At 37.9% G+C, this 14,085-nt stretch overlaps 1 protein-coding gene across 6 annotated transcripts in view; it reads right to left on the bottom strand.

Moving 5' to 3' along the window:
- RANBP17 (RAN binding protein 17) overlaps positions 1-14,085 on the bottom strand; it is a 375,933-nt gene that overhangs the window by 115,164 nt on the left and 246,684 nt on the right. For 5 of the 6 annotated variants that reach the window (XR_003507255.1, XM_027520587.1, XM_027520586.1 and 2 more), the window contains one exon: positions 4,307-4,366. The exons of the other annotated variant lie outside the window; for it this stretch is intronic. Coding sequence is in view for 4 of the 5 variants with exons in the window: in XM_027520587.1 (XP_027376388.1) it covers positions 4,307-4,366 (60 nt within the window). In the remaining variant the exon portion in view is untranslated. The remainder of the gene's footprint in view (positions 1-4,306; positions 4,367-14,085) is intronic. 6 annotated transcript variants of the gene reach the window in all.

The raw sequence follows: 14,085 nt of genomic DNA, 5'->3' as shown, positions 1-14,085 counted from the left end.
AATATGTATTTCCTCCATTACTTCATGCTGCCTGAGGCCAGGGAAAATGTCTGTTTCTTTTTACAGCTCCAGATGTACTTAGTACACTGTCTTGATAAACTTAGCAACACAGAAAGGCACAGGTTTTGGTCCCAAAGATAACTGGATTTGAGTTCTGCCACTAATTAGGTGTTAAAGTCTCTGAACCTTGGTTTCCTGTTTTTCTGAGAAAACAAGAATGATAAAAAGACCTACCTTATGGGCTTTGGGGAAGATTAAATGATGGTACCTAACAGAGCCTGGCATTGAGTACTATCCAACAAATGCGGCTTCCCTCCCCAACCCCTTTCAGGGACCCCTTCTAATGTAGACGTGCTCAATCGAGTCCGACTCTGTGCAACCCCATGGACTGTAGCCCACCAGGCTCCTCTGTCCATGGAATTTTCCAGGCAAGAATACTGGAGTGGGTGGCCATTTCCTTCTCCAAACCCTTTCTAGTATATGCTAGTACTGCCAGCTACTACCTTTCCAAGAGAAAAGCGATTACATAAAAAGTAGCAGAATGGTTAAGTGCTTACCCTGAAGACTTTCACACAGAAAAAAGGTGAAAACAAACAAAAAAACCCCGTAAAATGTGTATTAACTTTGAAATCTTTGTGTATGTTCAATCAATTAACACACTCTTGTCTTCATATCTATTTATCTGGCTGCTTCAGGTCTTGGTTGCAGCACAGGGCATCTCTGCTGCGGTACACAGGCTTAGTTGCTTCGCAGCATGTGTAATCTTAGTTCCCAGATCAGGGATTGAACCTGGGTCCTCTGCATTGCAAGGCAGATTATTAACCACTGGACCACCAGGGAAGTCCCAATTAACACAATCTAATCATGGTTAGAAATGGCATTTGTTAAGAGCATAAAGCTTCAAATTTTCATGATACAAAACCAAATTCTTTCTACTTCTAGATAGTCATTGTCTTAGAAGCTAGGAATATCACACATTTTAACCAGTCATCCATTTCTCTGGTTCTTGAAATACAGGAAGTCATTAGAAATGTAAGAAATTACCATTATTAAAGACATAAGAAGGTATGCTCCTAAGACACTGTCTTAATATGTTTTATTATCTCTATTCATTTTACTGTAGAGCTTCTTTTAAACTCCAGAAGAGAGCATTGGATACAAGTATAATGCTTCAGTGACCCAATACGTTCTTTAATTTCTAAACTAACCAAGTGACAAATATTGCCTGAGCATATGCAGGTACTTGAAATGATCTTAATCTGGTTTTTAAAAAAGAAGCCAGACAAGATAAGAAAACCAGACAAGGGAATACACACACAAACAGCAATAAGATTTTGAGCTATAAATTTAATAAAGAACAAAAGCATGCGCTGTGATAATTTTTTAAATTGCCTTTTTTTCCAATCCTAATCCTTGGTCTTGGGTATCTGCAGTGTTGTCTCTAACATTCTGGTTATAACTTTGAAGAAACTAATTATGTCAATCCTTAAATTTGAAGTAGATTACAGGACTGGGAAACCCAGAATATTAGTTCCTAAAGGTTGTATGGATATATAATGACAGTCACAGAAATTCAATAACAGCCCTCTATGAAATGTACTCAAAAGCACCACATGAAACAAATTAAACAGAACAATGAATCTCTCATTCTGCACAAATAAGAAAATAAGAGAAAACACTGGTTCTATAGGTTTTCATAAGAGTTGTTATAATGAATTAAGATTCTGGATAATGAATCTTCAGAAAATTACAATAAGTTAATACCCCTGGGCCTTCTATAAATGCTTAAGATGTTATAACTTCTCAAAGAGCTTTTATAAGCAGGCTCAGTGTAGAAAATTAGTAGTGCTGTGGAAATCAACAAAATATTTTGCCACCAGATGATATATTTCCTGAACCAATTCAGTATAAAAGAATTCACATCCAATAATACAAAATTGATACCATAAAATTTTAAAAACTCAACAGTTATAAATTTTAAAGTATTGTTTTAATCTACTGAAATGACTTATAAATCAAGATTTTTAACTGAATCTAATTTGGTAAAACAAAATCCGTCACTGGAGAGGATTCAATATAATAAAAACATTAACGTTCCTTAGAAAATAATTTTGGAACTGAGTATGAACTCACTTCTTATGAGTAAGAAACCAATTTCCACATTTTTTCTCAGGCTTCAAAGTGCCCTTGAGGCTAATGCAGTGCTCTCTATATGAGACCCATTAAACAGAAGGGGAAGGGAGGGAATAAAGGGAAAGGTATAAGAGGAAACTAATAGAGTATTTAATGACCTGGACCTAAGCAGTTTGGAACTAAAGATATTGAGCTCTCTTGTTAATGTCTGAAGCAGAATAAAACATAACCATCACAAGTAACTTGTGACCAAGAGAATTAATGGTACAAGAATCACTGCTGTATATTAAATACATACACTTAGTGATACTGAATAGAGCCACATTAATCTTGGCTAATTTTTCCATATCATTTAAGCAACAGCACAAAATACAGGACCAAAATTAAGTAAAGCAATCTTTTGCCAAAAGTTAATTTTAAAACCATACTTTATATTGGAAACCAAGCAGTAAAAGATTAGGAATCTGCTTGCCTCATTCAGTTTGAATACAGAATGACATCTGATAAACAAAAGCTGGTTATGGAAAAATAAAATAAATATGAATGTTAAGAATTTATTTCAGTTAGAATATCTGAACCTACCATCTGTGGTGGCCATCTTGCTAAGGGGACATGTACCTAACAAATCTCTTAAGAGGCGTTCCCAATCTGCTTGAATAAGCTATTGTATAAGAAAACTTGGAGCGATCACTTTGGCCTCACATTTCCTTCGCTCCACATCCTGTAGCACAAAGCATGAACCCAGCAGGCTGGGGTGCAGGGCTGCCTGCTGCCCTGTGATAATCCCCTCTCCCAGTAGGGGCCTCCACTGATGCATGGCTAAGAACATGCTTCCTCTTTTGCTTGCACCCCAGTGGGGTTTCCATTCCTAACTTGGGCCCAAATCCAGACAGCTAAGGAAGGGCTCCAGATGCTGCCAGAGAGCATTTTGGATTAGTTTCTAAACATTCATTTATTACAAGGAGGGGTTCAGGTACAGTGCGAAAGCCAGTTAATACTGGTAATTTTGGAGAGATTCTTTTCTTCCCACCCATGACCAGATCTAAGGTCTAACTACCACCTGTTCAGCAGAAGCTGGCTGTTTGCCTCATTTTCCTTCAGGGAGCCACTGACTAAGGATCTCCACCAGCATGAACCTAATGTCTCCCGACAGGCCTTCACTAGCCAAGAGGGAGCTGGGTCGAGAGCACCAGCTATTGGTCACAGGACACACAGTCCACAGAAAGGCTCCTGTGGTGCAACCAGCTGAAAGCCAACTAGAGAAGATGGGGAGTGTACATTTGTCCTGACACAGCTTTGCTCCTGCTGGCTGCCAACTCACTCCATATCTGGGGCCAAGCTTCTGTTAAACTAGTCTTCTGTGGCTAAAGCCATGGTAAAGTCTAGGGTAAATATATTATCTTTCCAAGTTCATACAATAAGAGGCTAACTATGCCTATGGCACAAGGCTATGAGAAGAAAGCTTGATTAATTTTGGTAGAAGGTTCTGAGATCATAGTTTAAAGGGAGCATTTCAGGTATTTGATTTATAATTCTTGGCAATAGCAAATTTATAAGATGACATGATTACATTTTGGAGCAAAGAACTGATGCTAGATAAAGTCTGTTAGAGGGTGGGGAATTGGGAAGTAAATGATTTTGTTTAGTCCTTTATACCTTTCAAAGGTGGTGTTCAGAAACATATTCTGGCACAGCAGATACATATGCTCTAATTACCATTCAATTAAGAGATACTATTCAGTGTAAACTAGTACAACTTTCTCCTTTCAGGTATGAATAGAAAGTGTGTCTTAGTTGCTTAGTCGTGTCCGATTCTTTGTGACCCCATGGACTGTAGCTGACCAGGCTCCTCTGTCCACGGATAACTGGTTAGAATTGGCCACTTGAGAAGTGTTATAATCAAGAAACCTAGGCTGCTTTCACACTACACAATCACCCCAAACAGAGGTGTCACAGTTAATACTGCTTATTACCTGACTATTGAACATTTGGTTATAAAACATGCACACTGTAGGATTACACAGTGCAAAAAAAAAAAAAAAAAGGAATCAAGAAAATGTTCCCTTACACTTGTCACTGTGAAGGTGCCTATTTTAATAGTAAGAATCTAGGGCTGTGGTGAGAAAAGCATAAAGACTTGTGATCCACCACAATAACCAGCAGCTCAACTCACCTTAACTACTTTCCAAGCCTTCTCTGGAACTCTGGACACATCACTCCTCAGGCGTACAACCTAAAAAGCACAGAGTTTAGGGACCTGCCACCTGATTTCAGGGATAAGGGAAGAGCAGAAGGCCTTCCCAACTTTAGATACAAGGAGAATGTGGCTCAGGATCTTTGTGGCTGTCACTTAAAATATTCATGGGACTTTGATTTTATTCTGGAGGCTATGAGCAGAGGCATAGAGCTGTTCAAAGCCTGGATGTGGTTATATGGATTACAATGGATTTGCTTCTATGAAATAATTCAAGAAACCAATTATTAAAGCATAGCCCTAAAGAAGAACAAATTATAAATAATAACTGACAGAACTATTTTTAAGGATCTCTTAGTACTGTTGTTTCCCACAAGGCACTCTCATTATGCAAGTGTGGCAATGGGGCTAATGATGTAAGTAGGCCAAGTCACCTTCTGATGGGTAAAAGTACATGTTTAATAAATGAAACTCATTTCAGTAGTCATTTAAATCATACTGAGTTTTCTACCACTAATCCAACTCTTGCACACACACACACTGCTTCCATATTGCCTCTCTGAAACATGTCCCATTTCCTACATTCAGAACAACTTCTGTACTTTCCTCCCACTCAGCTCTCTATCCCTCAGGAAGGACAACTGACACAAAGAGTAAAGGAGTAACAGCTCAAAGAATAAAAAAGGCTACCAATGACTGTACTTTTTATTATTCTTCAAATCAGCCATTTTCATCTTTTTATTACATTCTCAAACTTTACTCAGAAACATTGATCCTATTGTCCTTTGTATCTTTTACTTTCTGTCTCTCTCACTAGCCTAGTTAGTGAAAACTTTAGCTTACCCTAAATGCAACGGATCAGAGTTCACCTTCTGATGGACTTCTGATGTCTTCAAACACTAATATCGGGGTTTCCCTGAAGAGGCAGTATCTGCAGCAACAGGCTAACTACTGCTTTCATCCTAGCCTTCCTACTGAATACTTTTATGTTGAAAATTAGCTACAGTGTATGCAGAAGTCTAACTGGTGAACCAAGAACCAACCAACCAAGCAGCTGCCCAGGAAGAATATTATTCTCTCAGTAAGAAGACAGAAATGAACATGCTAACCCAGTACATATTTTAGGTAACTTCAACCAGGAGGAAACACAGAATGCATATGTAGTGCAATGCATGTGGGATTCTGCATGAGACTGCTCCTTGCGAGTCTAGCACAGTGCCTGGCAGGTAAAAGGCATTCAATAAATATTTTGATTTAATGAATCAAGTCTATGATTCTAGTAAAATTAGTTAGTCTCTAAGAGTCTGTTTCTTTATCTATAAACGGAAAGAATATCACAATGAAAATATCACAAATTAGAAAGCAGTCCAATAAAGTGGTTAAAGAGCGATTCTGAAGGCCAAGACTAGTTGGAGTCTACCAATTACTGAATGATTTTGAACAAGTTGCTTACCCTCTACACCTCAGTTTTCTCAAATATAAAAAAAGGATGATACAGTAGGACCTAATTTACAGAATTTTTGAGAGAGTTTAAGTACTTAACTTATGTTAAGCACTTACAACAGTGTGGGCACATGGTAAAATTTCCATAAAGAAGTGGCCATTATTACTATTGTCACCAAATGCTATATCATATATAGCACTGGCAGTGCATTGGCAGGAGCACTTAGAAAATTTTTAGCACACAGTACACACCAAATAAACATTAGCTACTAGCCATCAGACTAGGTGGTCAGTAAACGGCTGCTACTATTAAATAAGATACAGTCAGACATTAGTCTAACATTAAGGTTATGAGCCATACACCAAGATGACAGTCCCTTTTATTTGTGCTTTATCTAGACTAGCTGCTGGAAAATAGATATTTGTTCTAAACTAGTACATGAGCAGCTTTAGTAGTGTATAAAGAAGAGGGATTACAGGGAATAGAGTCCCAGTGAAAGACAGCCTAATTCCTACTCTTGTGTCTTCTCCCTATAACGTCTACTTTACAGAGAAGGAAAAGGAAATGTGACGAGAAAGGAGACAGGAGGAAAACAGAATGCTCTGTGGCAGCAGGTGATGTTCTGTCCCAAGGGTTCATCTGTGCAACTTAGGCCCCTAATTTCAAAGCCCATATCTTCCTTTTTTGAATCATTACAAGTTCCTGTTTGCTGTCTCCAGGGTAAGTTCCCATCTAAAGGGCTAAGTGATGATTTACATCCCTGTGCCCAATAAATTATCAAAGTCTTCCCAATTCAGGTAAACAAATTCATCCAATTCTCTGAGTTTTCTTTGTTAAATTAAATGTACACAGACAAGGGGTTCCAGAACATCATCATTAGTTTTAAATTAGCAAAAAAGTTTTTGTGTGATAGGCCCAGTAAGAACAGAAAGGGTCTGCCATTCATATATGAATATAATATTGACCTCTCACACTAGACCATGGATTGAATTGCTGATGGACGGCTAGCCAGAACTAGAGGTACAATCTGTGGTTGTCGAGATGAGATTTTTCCTTGGGAAGTAAAACAGCAAATATGGGGATGAAATTTCTGATAATGGTCTTATCAATCATTACACTTAAATCTGATCATGCCTAGTGCATGCATGCTAAGTCACTTCAGTCGTGTCCGACTCTTTGCGACCCTATGGACTGTAGCCCACCAGGCTCCTCTGTCCATGGGATTCTCCAGACAAGAATACTGGAGTGGGTTGCCATGCCCTCCTCCAGGGGATCTTCCCAATCCAGGGATGGAACCTGCGTCTCTTACATCTCCCGCACTGGCAGGCGAGCTCTTTACCACTAGCGCCTCGTCACGCCTAAAGGCAATGGGATGCACTGGAGAGCAAACTTGAGTCTAGAGTATAATGATTTGCTTGAAAACTCAGGATCTGACACAGAACAAGTTTTTAACCTTTCTGAAACCTTTTTTAAATTCTGTAAAATGAAGATAATCCTACCTATTAAAGGGAATTTTGCTGAGAAGACTAAAGGAGAAAATGTAACAAATAATGCCACATAGTGGAGTTAAGCAGAAAGCAGAAAACCCAATAAAGGTTAGATTAAGGTTGGAGATAAACAAAGAAAAATCAGATAAACTCAAATGCTATTTCCTAGGTATTTCTCAGTCTACTTTACCTGAAAATACAGGTATTATCAGGGTAATGTTTTAATACCCAGTGTCATGATCTTTAGGAACCTCAGCAATGTAAAGGTTGGAGGGTATTGTGTAAGGATGCAGCTGTATCTGCTGGAGACCGTGGTATTAGAGTGTCTTGTCTGTGTCTCAGAAATGCAAATAACCAGGAAAAAATAGATGGCTGGGAATTGGGACCGTCAGGCATGAAAACATTTCTAACGAATCATGGAAGTGGGCTAAGTGGTAGCTTGGAAGGAAGTGGTCGTGTGGGGACAGGAGAGGACAACAAGTGGTTGAAGGCTTAAAAAAAAGGATTCAAACAAAAACTGAGAACTGTAATTTCTCAGTAAAGACACCAGGGCACTAAGGTATTTTTGTACATTTCAGCACTGTCTATCCTTTTGCAATTCTTATCAAAAGGTGTGGGAGATTGTCCATAGAAATGTATTTCCAATTTTGTAAAGGGAGTCAGTTAAAAAAATGTAATTCACATTGGAGAAAGTTGTTCAAAACCAACTTTGCTTAAACAAATCTATTCAGCAAAGCAAGGGATACTGGCACTTGGGAGATACAGAGGCCTAAGGGAAAACAAAATCCCAATAAGTAGCCAAATATGCTTCTGTTATTTCAAGATTCCTTCAACAGAAACATTATGGGAAGATAAAAATTAGGAAAACACTGAACTGAACTAATTCAAAATGTTAAAAAAATATTTTCCATTTACGTTTTATAACCAAGTGCTTTTCCCACATTTGTCCCAAGGCAGCAGATGAAGCGCTATATTCACCATTTCTAATACTAGCAATTGGAACATGCTCTTTGGCAAGGCAGAAATAAGATAATTGTTCAACATAGGCTGGCTTTTCAGAAATACTGGAAGCATTGCCTGTAATTATAGACATCTGTCACTGCTAGCCACTCAGTACTAACCCTGACATCAATATACAACCATAGCACTAAACTGCCTGCAGGCATAGCAATGCAGACCAGATACGCTAGGCAGGCAATCATCTGCTTCATCCAAACGATCTGTCAAAGGTTCCCGACCACAAATAGCTCTTACATTTTGTATCCTTAGGATAATATGTTGATTTATTTTAGATTCTCTAATATTTACAGCCTAGGCCATCTACTAAAATAAAGAAACAAAACTTATGGCTAATGGAGGCAGTTACTGTTCACAGTCATCATAAAAGGTCATAGCTCAACCCTCAAATGTTAAAAATTGATGGCAGCTTTAACCACGTGCTATCATACAGATGTTTCCTTTTGTAGAGGCAATTATTTTCAATAGCAATTCAAAATGGTAACTACAATCTTTCATCAGCAAGTATGTTGCCACATTGATCTAATAGAAATGCTCATATTTTAAAACCTTTTTTGAGAAGTAAAGTAAGTTTTAGTGATGAGTACTGAAGAATCCAGACTGTCAGTTTGGGTTTAGCTGTACACATAATATCATCGTATCTGAAAACACTTGTTTCTACATACACAAATGATGTAATGTCTAAAAACTAGGAAATGATATTGAAGGATAAAATACTTGGTTAATGAATGAGTCAACTGACATATAATTCTGCTGAGAGTAAAGCTTATTGAAACATACATGCACACCTACATTCATATTTTTAAAAGCCCAAAGACACACTGTAGCTTTAAAAGTCACTTTCTTTTTTTAAGCAGCCAGAGACACAAGCTGAAAATTATTAGACATTTAGACTAATTAGGAATAAACACTCACAATTATCATAATGTATTACTAAAAACTCAGATATTTCTTGGTTTGATCACAACAGCCTATGCTGAAGAAAAACTATTAATTACTGACAGACAGTGAGCTTACAAGTGAGCTGCATCTTAAAAACCTCTTTTAAAATACAATTGCTAAATGCCTTACAGTGCTGTAATGTGAGACAGGTTCAAATCTTATTACTTCACTGAAATTAAAACCTAAGTTTTAATACTGTTCAAGTCGAACAATGATTCCACACTTTATTGCTTTTGAAATCCCTTGATGATCATAGGAAAAAATGCCCCCGAGAAAAAAAGACTGTTTTCGATAAACAGAAAATACAGTTTGCACTCTTAGCCTCTTTGTCATCACAAAAAAAGGATTTAATGCCAATTCTTTAAAAAAAGACTTTTTTTTCCCACAAAATGTGCACCTTGTGTGCCATTTGTAAAATCAGTTCACTTTCTTTTATTTATTACTGCAGCGCGGCAAGGCAATAAAGAAGCTACCGATAGCTAATAAATTACGTGCCTTTTAAAACAATTCTCTTGCTACAAAAACATGTAACTACAAAGGTGTACATTTACATGGTACATCACATGGAACGTCTATATTTGTGTCCTATTAACCATTTTGGCAAATCGTGGACTTTTACCAAATAGCTGATAGGAAAAAACAGTGACTCACAAATGTTGACTTGATATAAAATAAAAGCCTACCCAGTAAACTACTCTTTTGCTATTTATACTTTCTAAAAATTCTCCAAAATTTATTTTAAAATGTTTAGATACACTATTTTATGCATCAAAAAGGTATTCAAAGATGTTCTAATTAAAGTTAACTTAAATCTTACTGAATATGAATAGAGAGACCTATTTAAAGTACCCTCCCCTCCCCTCCAATCTATGTACCCAGTGATCATGCAGTTTTAAAAATCATAGCTCCTACGAGTTACTTAGGACAAGTTATAAAAAGCAAGATCAAGATCACTGGATATAAGGCAAAAATGCCCCCAATCTCTTTGTTCCTTAATATATTTTCTTAAAAAAAGATACAGAAACTTGGTTATTTAAGAAATATTCACATCAAATATGTCTTGCTAAGTAATAATTTTTAAGAGAATATTATCTTCGTATACCTACAAGAACTGCATAAAAACCCTACTTTATGAAAGTAAAGCTGTTTTCTGGTTGGTACAAATGAATTTTGAACTATCTGTACTCTAATTCCAGGATTAAATTGTTAAATTAATCAGGGTATTAGCTTAATGCTTTCACCCTCTAAATCTCATGATGAGCATGTATTTATGAGATAGTGTATTGTCTTTTATTATTAATTTCCTCCATTTCCTGTAATAGCTATCATAGCTGTGGCTTTTTTTTTCTGGTTTGTTTCATACCTACAAAATTTCAACTTTGTTCAATTATGTATGATGAACACTGTTTCAATTTTCAAAGCACAAACAACTTTGATCCATTTCATATATACTTCAAGATGATGCTCTACTATACAAATGAAGTAAAATTCTATATTTTCTAGCACTCATTTCTCCATTCAAATCTACTTTTTCTCCCTTTCTTTTGAAATTTGATAATGATGATTAACAATTAGGAATCCATGGAAGATACCTTTTCTGAAAGGTTCAATGAGATAATTTTATCTCATTTCATAGGCATTTTAGAGGGGAATCATTATCACCATAAATAACAGTATTCTCTAAACCATATTATCTTTACAGGGAGAGAACCTAGGTATAACATATGTATGGACAGAAATGGTATGGACCTAACAGAAGCAGAAGATATTAAGAAGAGGTGGCAAGAATCCACAGAAGAACTATATAAAATAGATCTTCACTACCCAAATAATCATGATGGTGCGATCACTCACTTAGAGCCAGACATACTGGAATGTGAAGTCAAGTGGGGCTTAGGAAGCAAAACTACGAATAAAGCTAGTGGAGGTGATGGAATTCCAGTTGAGCTATCTCAAATCCTAAAAGATGATGCTGTGAACGTGCTGCACTCAATATGCCAGCAAATTTGGAAAACTCAGCAGTGGCCACAGGACTGGAAAAGGTGAGTTTTCATTCCAATCCCAAAGAAAGGCAATGCCAAACAATAAACTACTGCACAACTGCATTCATCTCACACTCTAGTAGAGTAATGCTCAAAATTCTCCAAGCCAGGCTTCAACAATACATGAACCATGAACTTCCAGATGTTCAAGCTGGATTTAGAAAAGGCAGAGGAACCAGAGATCAAATTGCCAACATCTGTTGGAACATCCAAAAAGCAAGAGAGTTCTAGAAAAACACCTACTTCTGTTTTACTAACTACGCCAAAGCCTTTGACTGTGTGGATCACAACAAACTATGGAAAATTCTTAAAGAGATGGGAATACCAGACCGTTTTACCTGCCTCCTGAGAAATCTGTATGCAGGTCAAGAAGCAACAGTTAGAACTGGACTTGGAACAATAGACTGGTTCCAAATCGGACAAAGGCTGTATATTGTCACCCTGCTTATTTAACTTCTATGCAGAGTACATCGTGAAAAATGCTGGGCTGGAAGAAGCACAAGCTGGAATCAAGATTGCCAGAAGAAATATCAATAACCTCAGATATGCAGATGACACCACACTTATGGCAGAAAGTGAAGAACTAAAGAGCCTCTTGATCAAAGTGAAAGAGGAAAGTGAAAAAGTTGGCTTAAAGCTCAACATTCAGAAAACTAAGATCATGGCATCTGGTCCCATTACTTCATGGCAAATAAATGGGGAAACAGTGGAAACAGTGGCAGACTTCATTTTTTGGGGCTCCAAAATCACTGCAGATGGTGACTTCAGCCATGAAATAAAAAGATGCTTGCTTCTTGGAAGAAAAGTTATGACCAACCTAGACAGCATATTAAAAAGCAGAGATATTACTTTGCCAACAAAGGTCTGTCTAGTCAAAGCTATGGTTTTTCCACTAGCCATATGTGGATGTGAGAGTTGGACTATAAAGAAAGCTGAGCACTGAAGAACTGATGCTTTTGAACTGTGGTGTTGGAGAAGACTCTTGAGAGTCCCTTGGACAGCAAGGAGATCCAACCAGTCCATCCTATACGAAATCAGTCCTGAATATTCATTGGAAGGACTGATGCTGAAGCTGAAACTCCAATATTTTGGCTACCTGATGCGAAGAACTGATCGTTGGAAAAGACCCTGACGTTGGGAAAGATTGAAGGCGGGAGGAGAAGGGGCTGACAGATGATGAGATGGTTGGAAGGCATCACCAACTCAATGGACATGAGTCTGATTAAACTCCGGGAGGTGGTGATGGACAGGGAGGCCTGGCGTGTTGCTGTCCACGGAGTCGCAAAGAGTTGGACGTGACTGAGTGACTGAACTGAACTGAACTGAACCTAGGTATATTTCCTAATTTACCTTTTGCTTCTTTTTAGTAGTAGTATTCACATTTACTGAAATCATGAGCTTTCTCCACACTGTAGCTGACTTAAAATGATAAAATCCTTAATTAGCAACCAAGAAAAATAGCTGACAAAATTGAACTTTATTTCTCTATGGCCCTATTCTCTCCCTCCTATATCTCACTGACAATATTTTATTTTTAATCTTTAGTTACTTGAATTGCTTCCGTTAGATCACTAAAATTGTGCATTCAAAGAAGGTAGCACAGGTGTATCATGAATTCCATTTCTTTTAGATGGAGTTTAGAAGACTGCTCAAGATTACACAGTCAAGTGGTTTACCAATCACAGTTTTCACTATTTGACAACACTGCTTCCTAGCCACTAGGAAAAAAAATATGTATTAACAGACATTTATTATAGAATATCCAAATTAAGCTTTCTCTCAGGTGCTATTTTATTCAATGCATGGAAAATAACCTTGCCTTATATCTGGCACCTATCTGACAAGAGTAGGAGTGGTCAGTGTTTAATGGCGCCAATTGAGAGGGGTAGAGGAATTCATTTGTTTTACTAGCTACCATCTTATAAAGGATGGAACATTCATAGTGTCACCAATTTGTTAAACAAACTGCAGTGTACTGATACTTAGATTTCTTGGTTTTGTTATGCAGTCTTGAACAGGAAAGTGGAAAATACAAAGTTGGACACTTCTGGCCTCTTTTTGTACCAGGATTTTGAAGCTGAAACTCCAATACTTTGGCCACCTGATGTGAAGAGCTGGCTCATTTGAAAAGACCCTGAGGCTGGGAAAGATTTGAGGGCAGGAAGAGAAGGGGATGATAGAGGATGAGATGGTTTAATGGCATCACCGCCTCAATGGACATGAGTTTGGGTGGACTACGGGAGTTGGTGATAGACAGGGAGGCCTGGCGTGCTGCGGTTCATGGGGTCACAAAGAGTTAGATACGACTGAGCGACTGAACTGAATTGAACTGATGCAACTCCTAGTTCTAGTTTACTGACCTGCTTATGTAATACACAGTACTGAATGACACTGAAGTAAATCCCAAGTACCCCAAGCCCCACCCTCAAGAATCCTTCCTGGACTTGCCCAAGATTACACCAGGTGTCTTCCTATATGTTCCCACTGTTGTTCTGCATACCAAACATGGCTTTATCATATCAAATGACGATGCATGTCTGCCTTCTCTGTGCTATCTACCTGACTATGATGGCAGGACTATCTTTCTTTTAGTCAATATTATGTCCCATTGTTTAGCACATAGTAGGCAGCTACATGTGTTTCTAATGTCTACATGTTTTTTCCCAATACCACCAAGCAATTCTCAGCTCAGATCAGTTCAGTTGCTCAGTGTGTCCAACTCTTGATGACCCCGTGGACTGCAGCATGACAGGACTTCCCTGTCCATCACCAACTCCCGGAGTTTACTCAAACTCATGTCCATCAAGTTGATGATGCCAGCCAACC

This window comes from Bos indicus x Bos taurus, chromosome 20 (assembly GCF_003369695.1).
Source record: "Bos indicus x Bos taurus breed Angus x Brahman F1 hybrid chromosome 20, Bos_hybrid_MaternalHap_v2.0, whole genome shotgun sequence".
In the NCBI taxonomy this organism is placed as follows: Eukaryota; Metazoa; Chordata; class Mammalia; order Artiodactyla; family Bovidae; genus Bos; species Bos indicus x Bos taurus.
The sequence above is the reverse complement of the archived record's forward strand: the minus strand, read 5'-3'. Positions and strand labels throughout refer to the sequence as shown.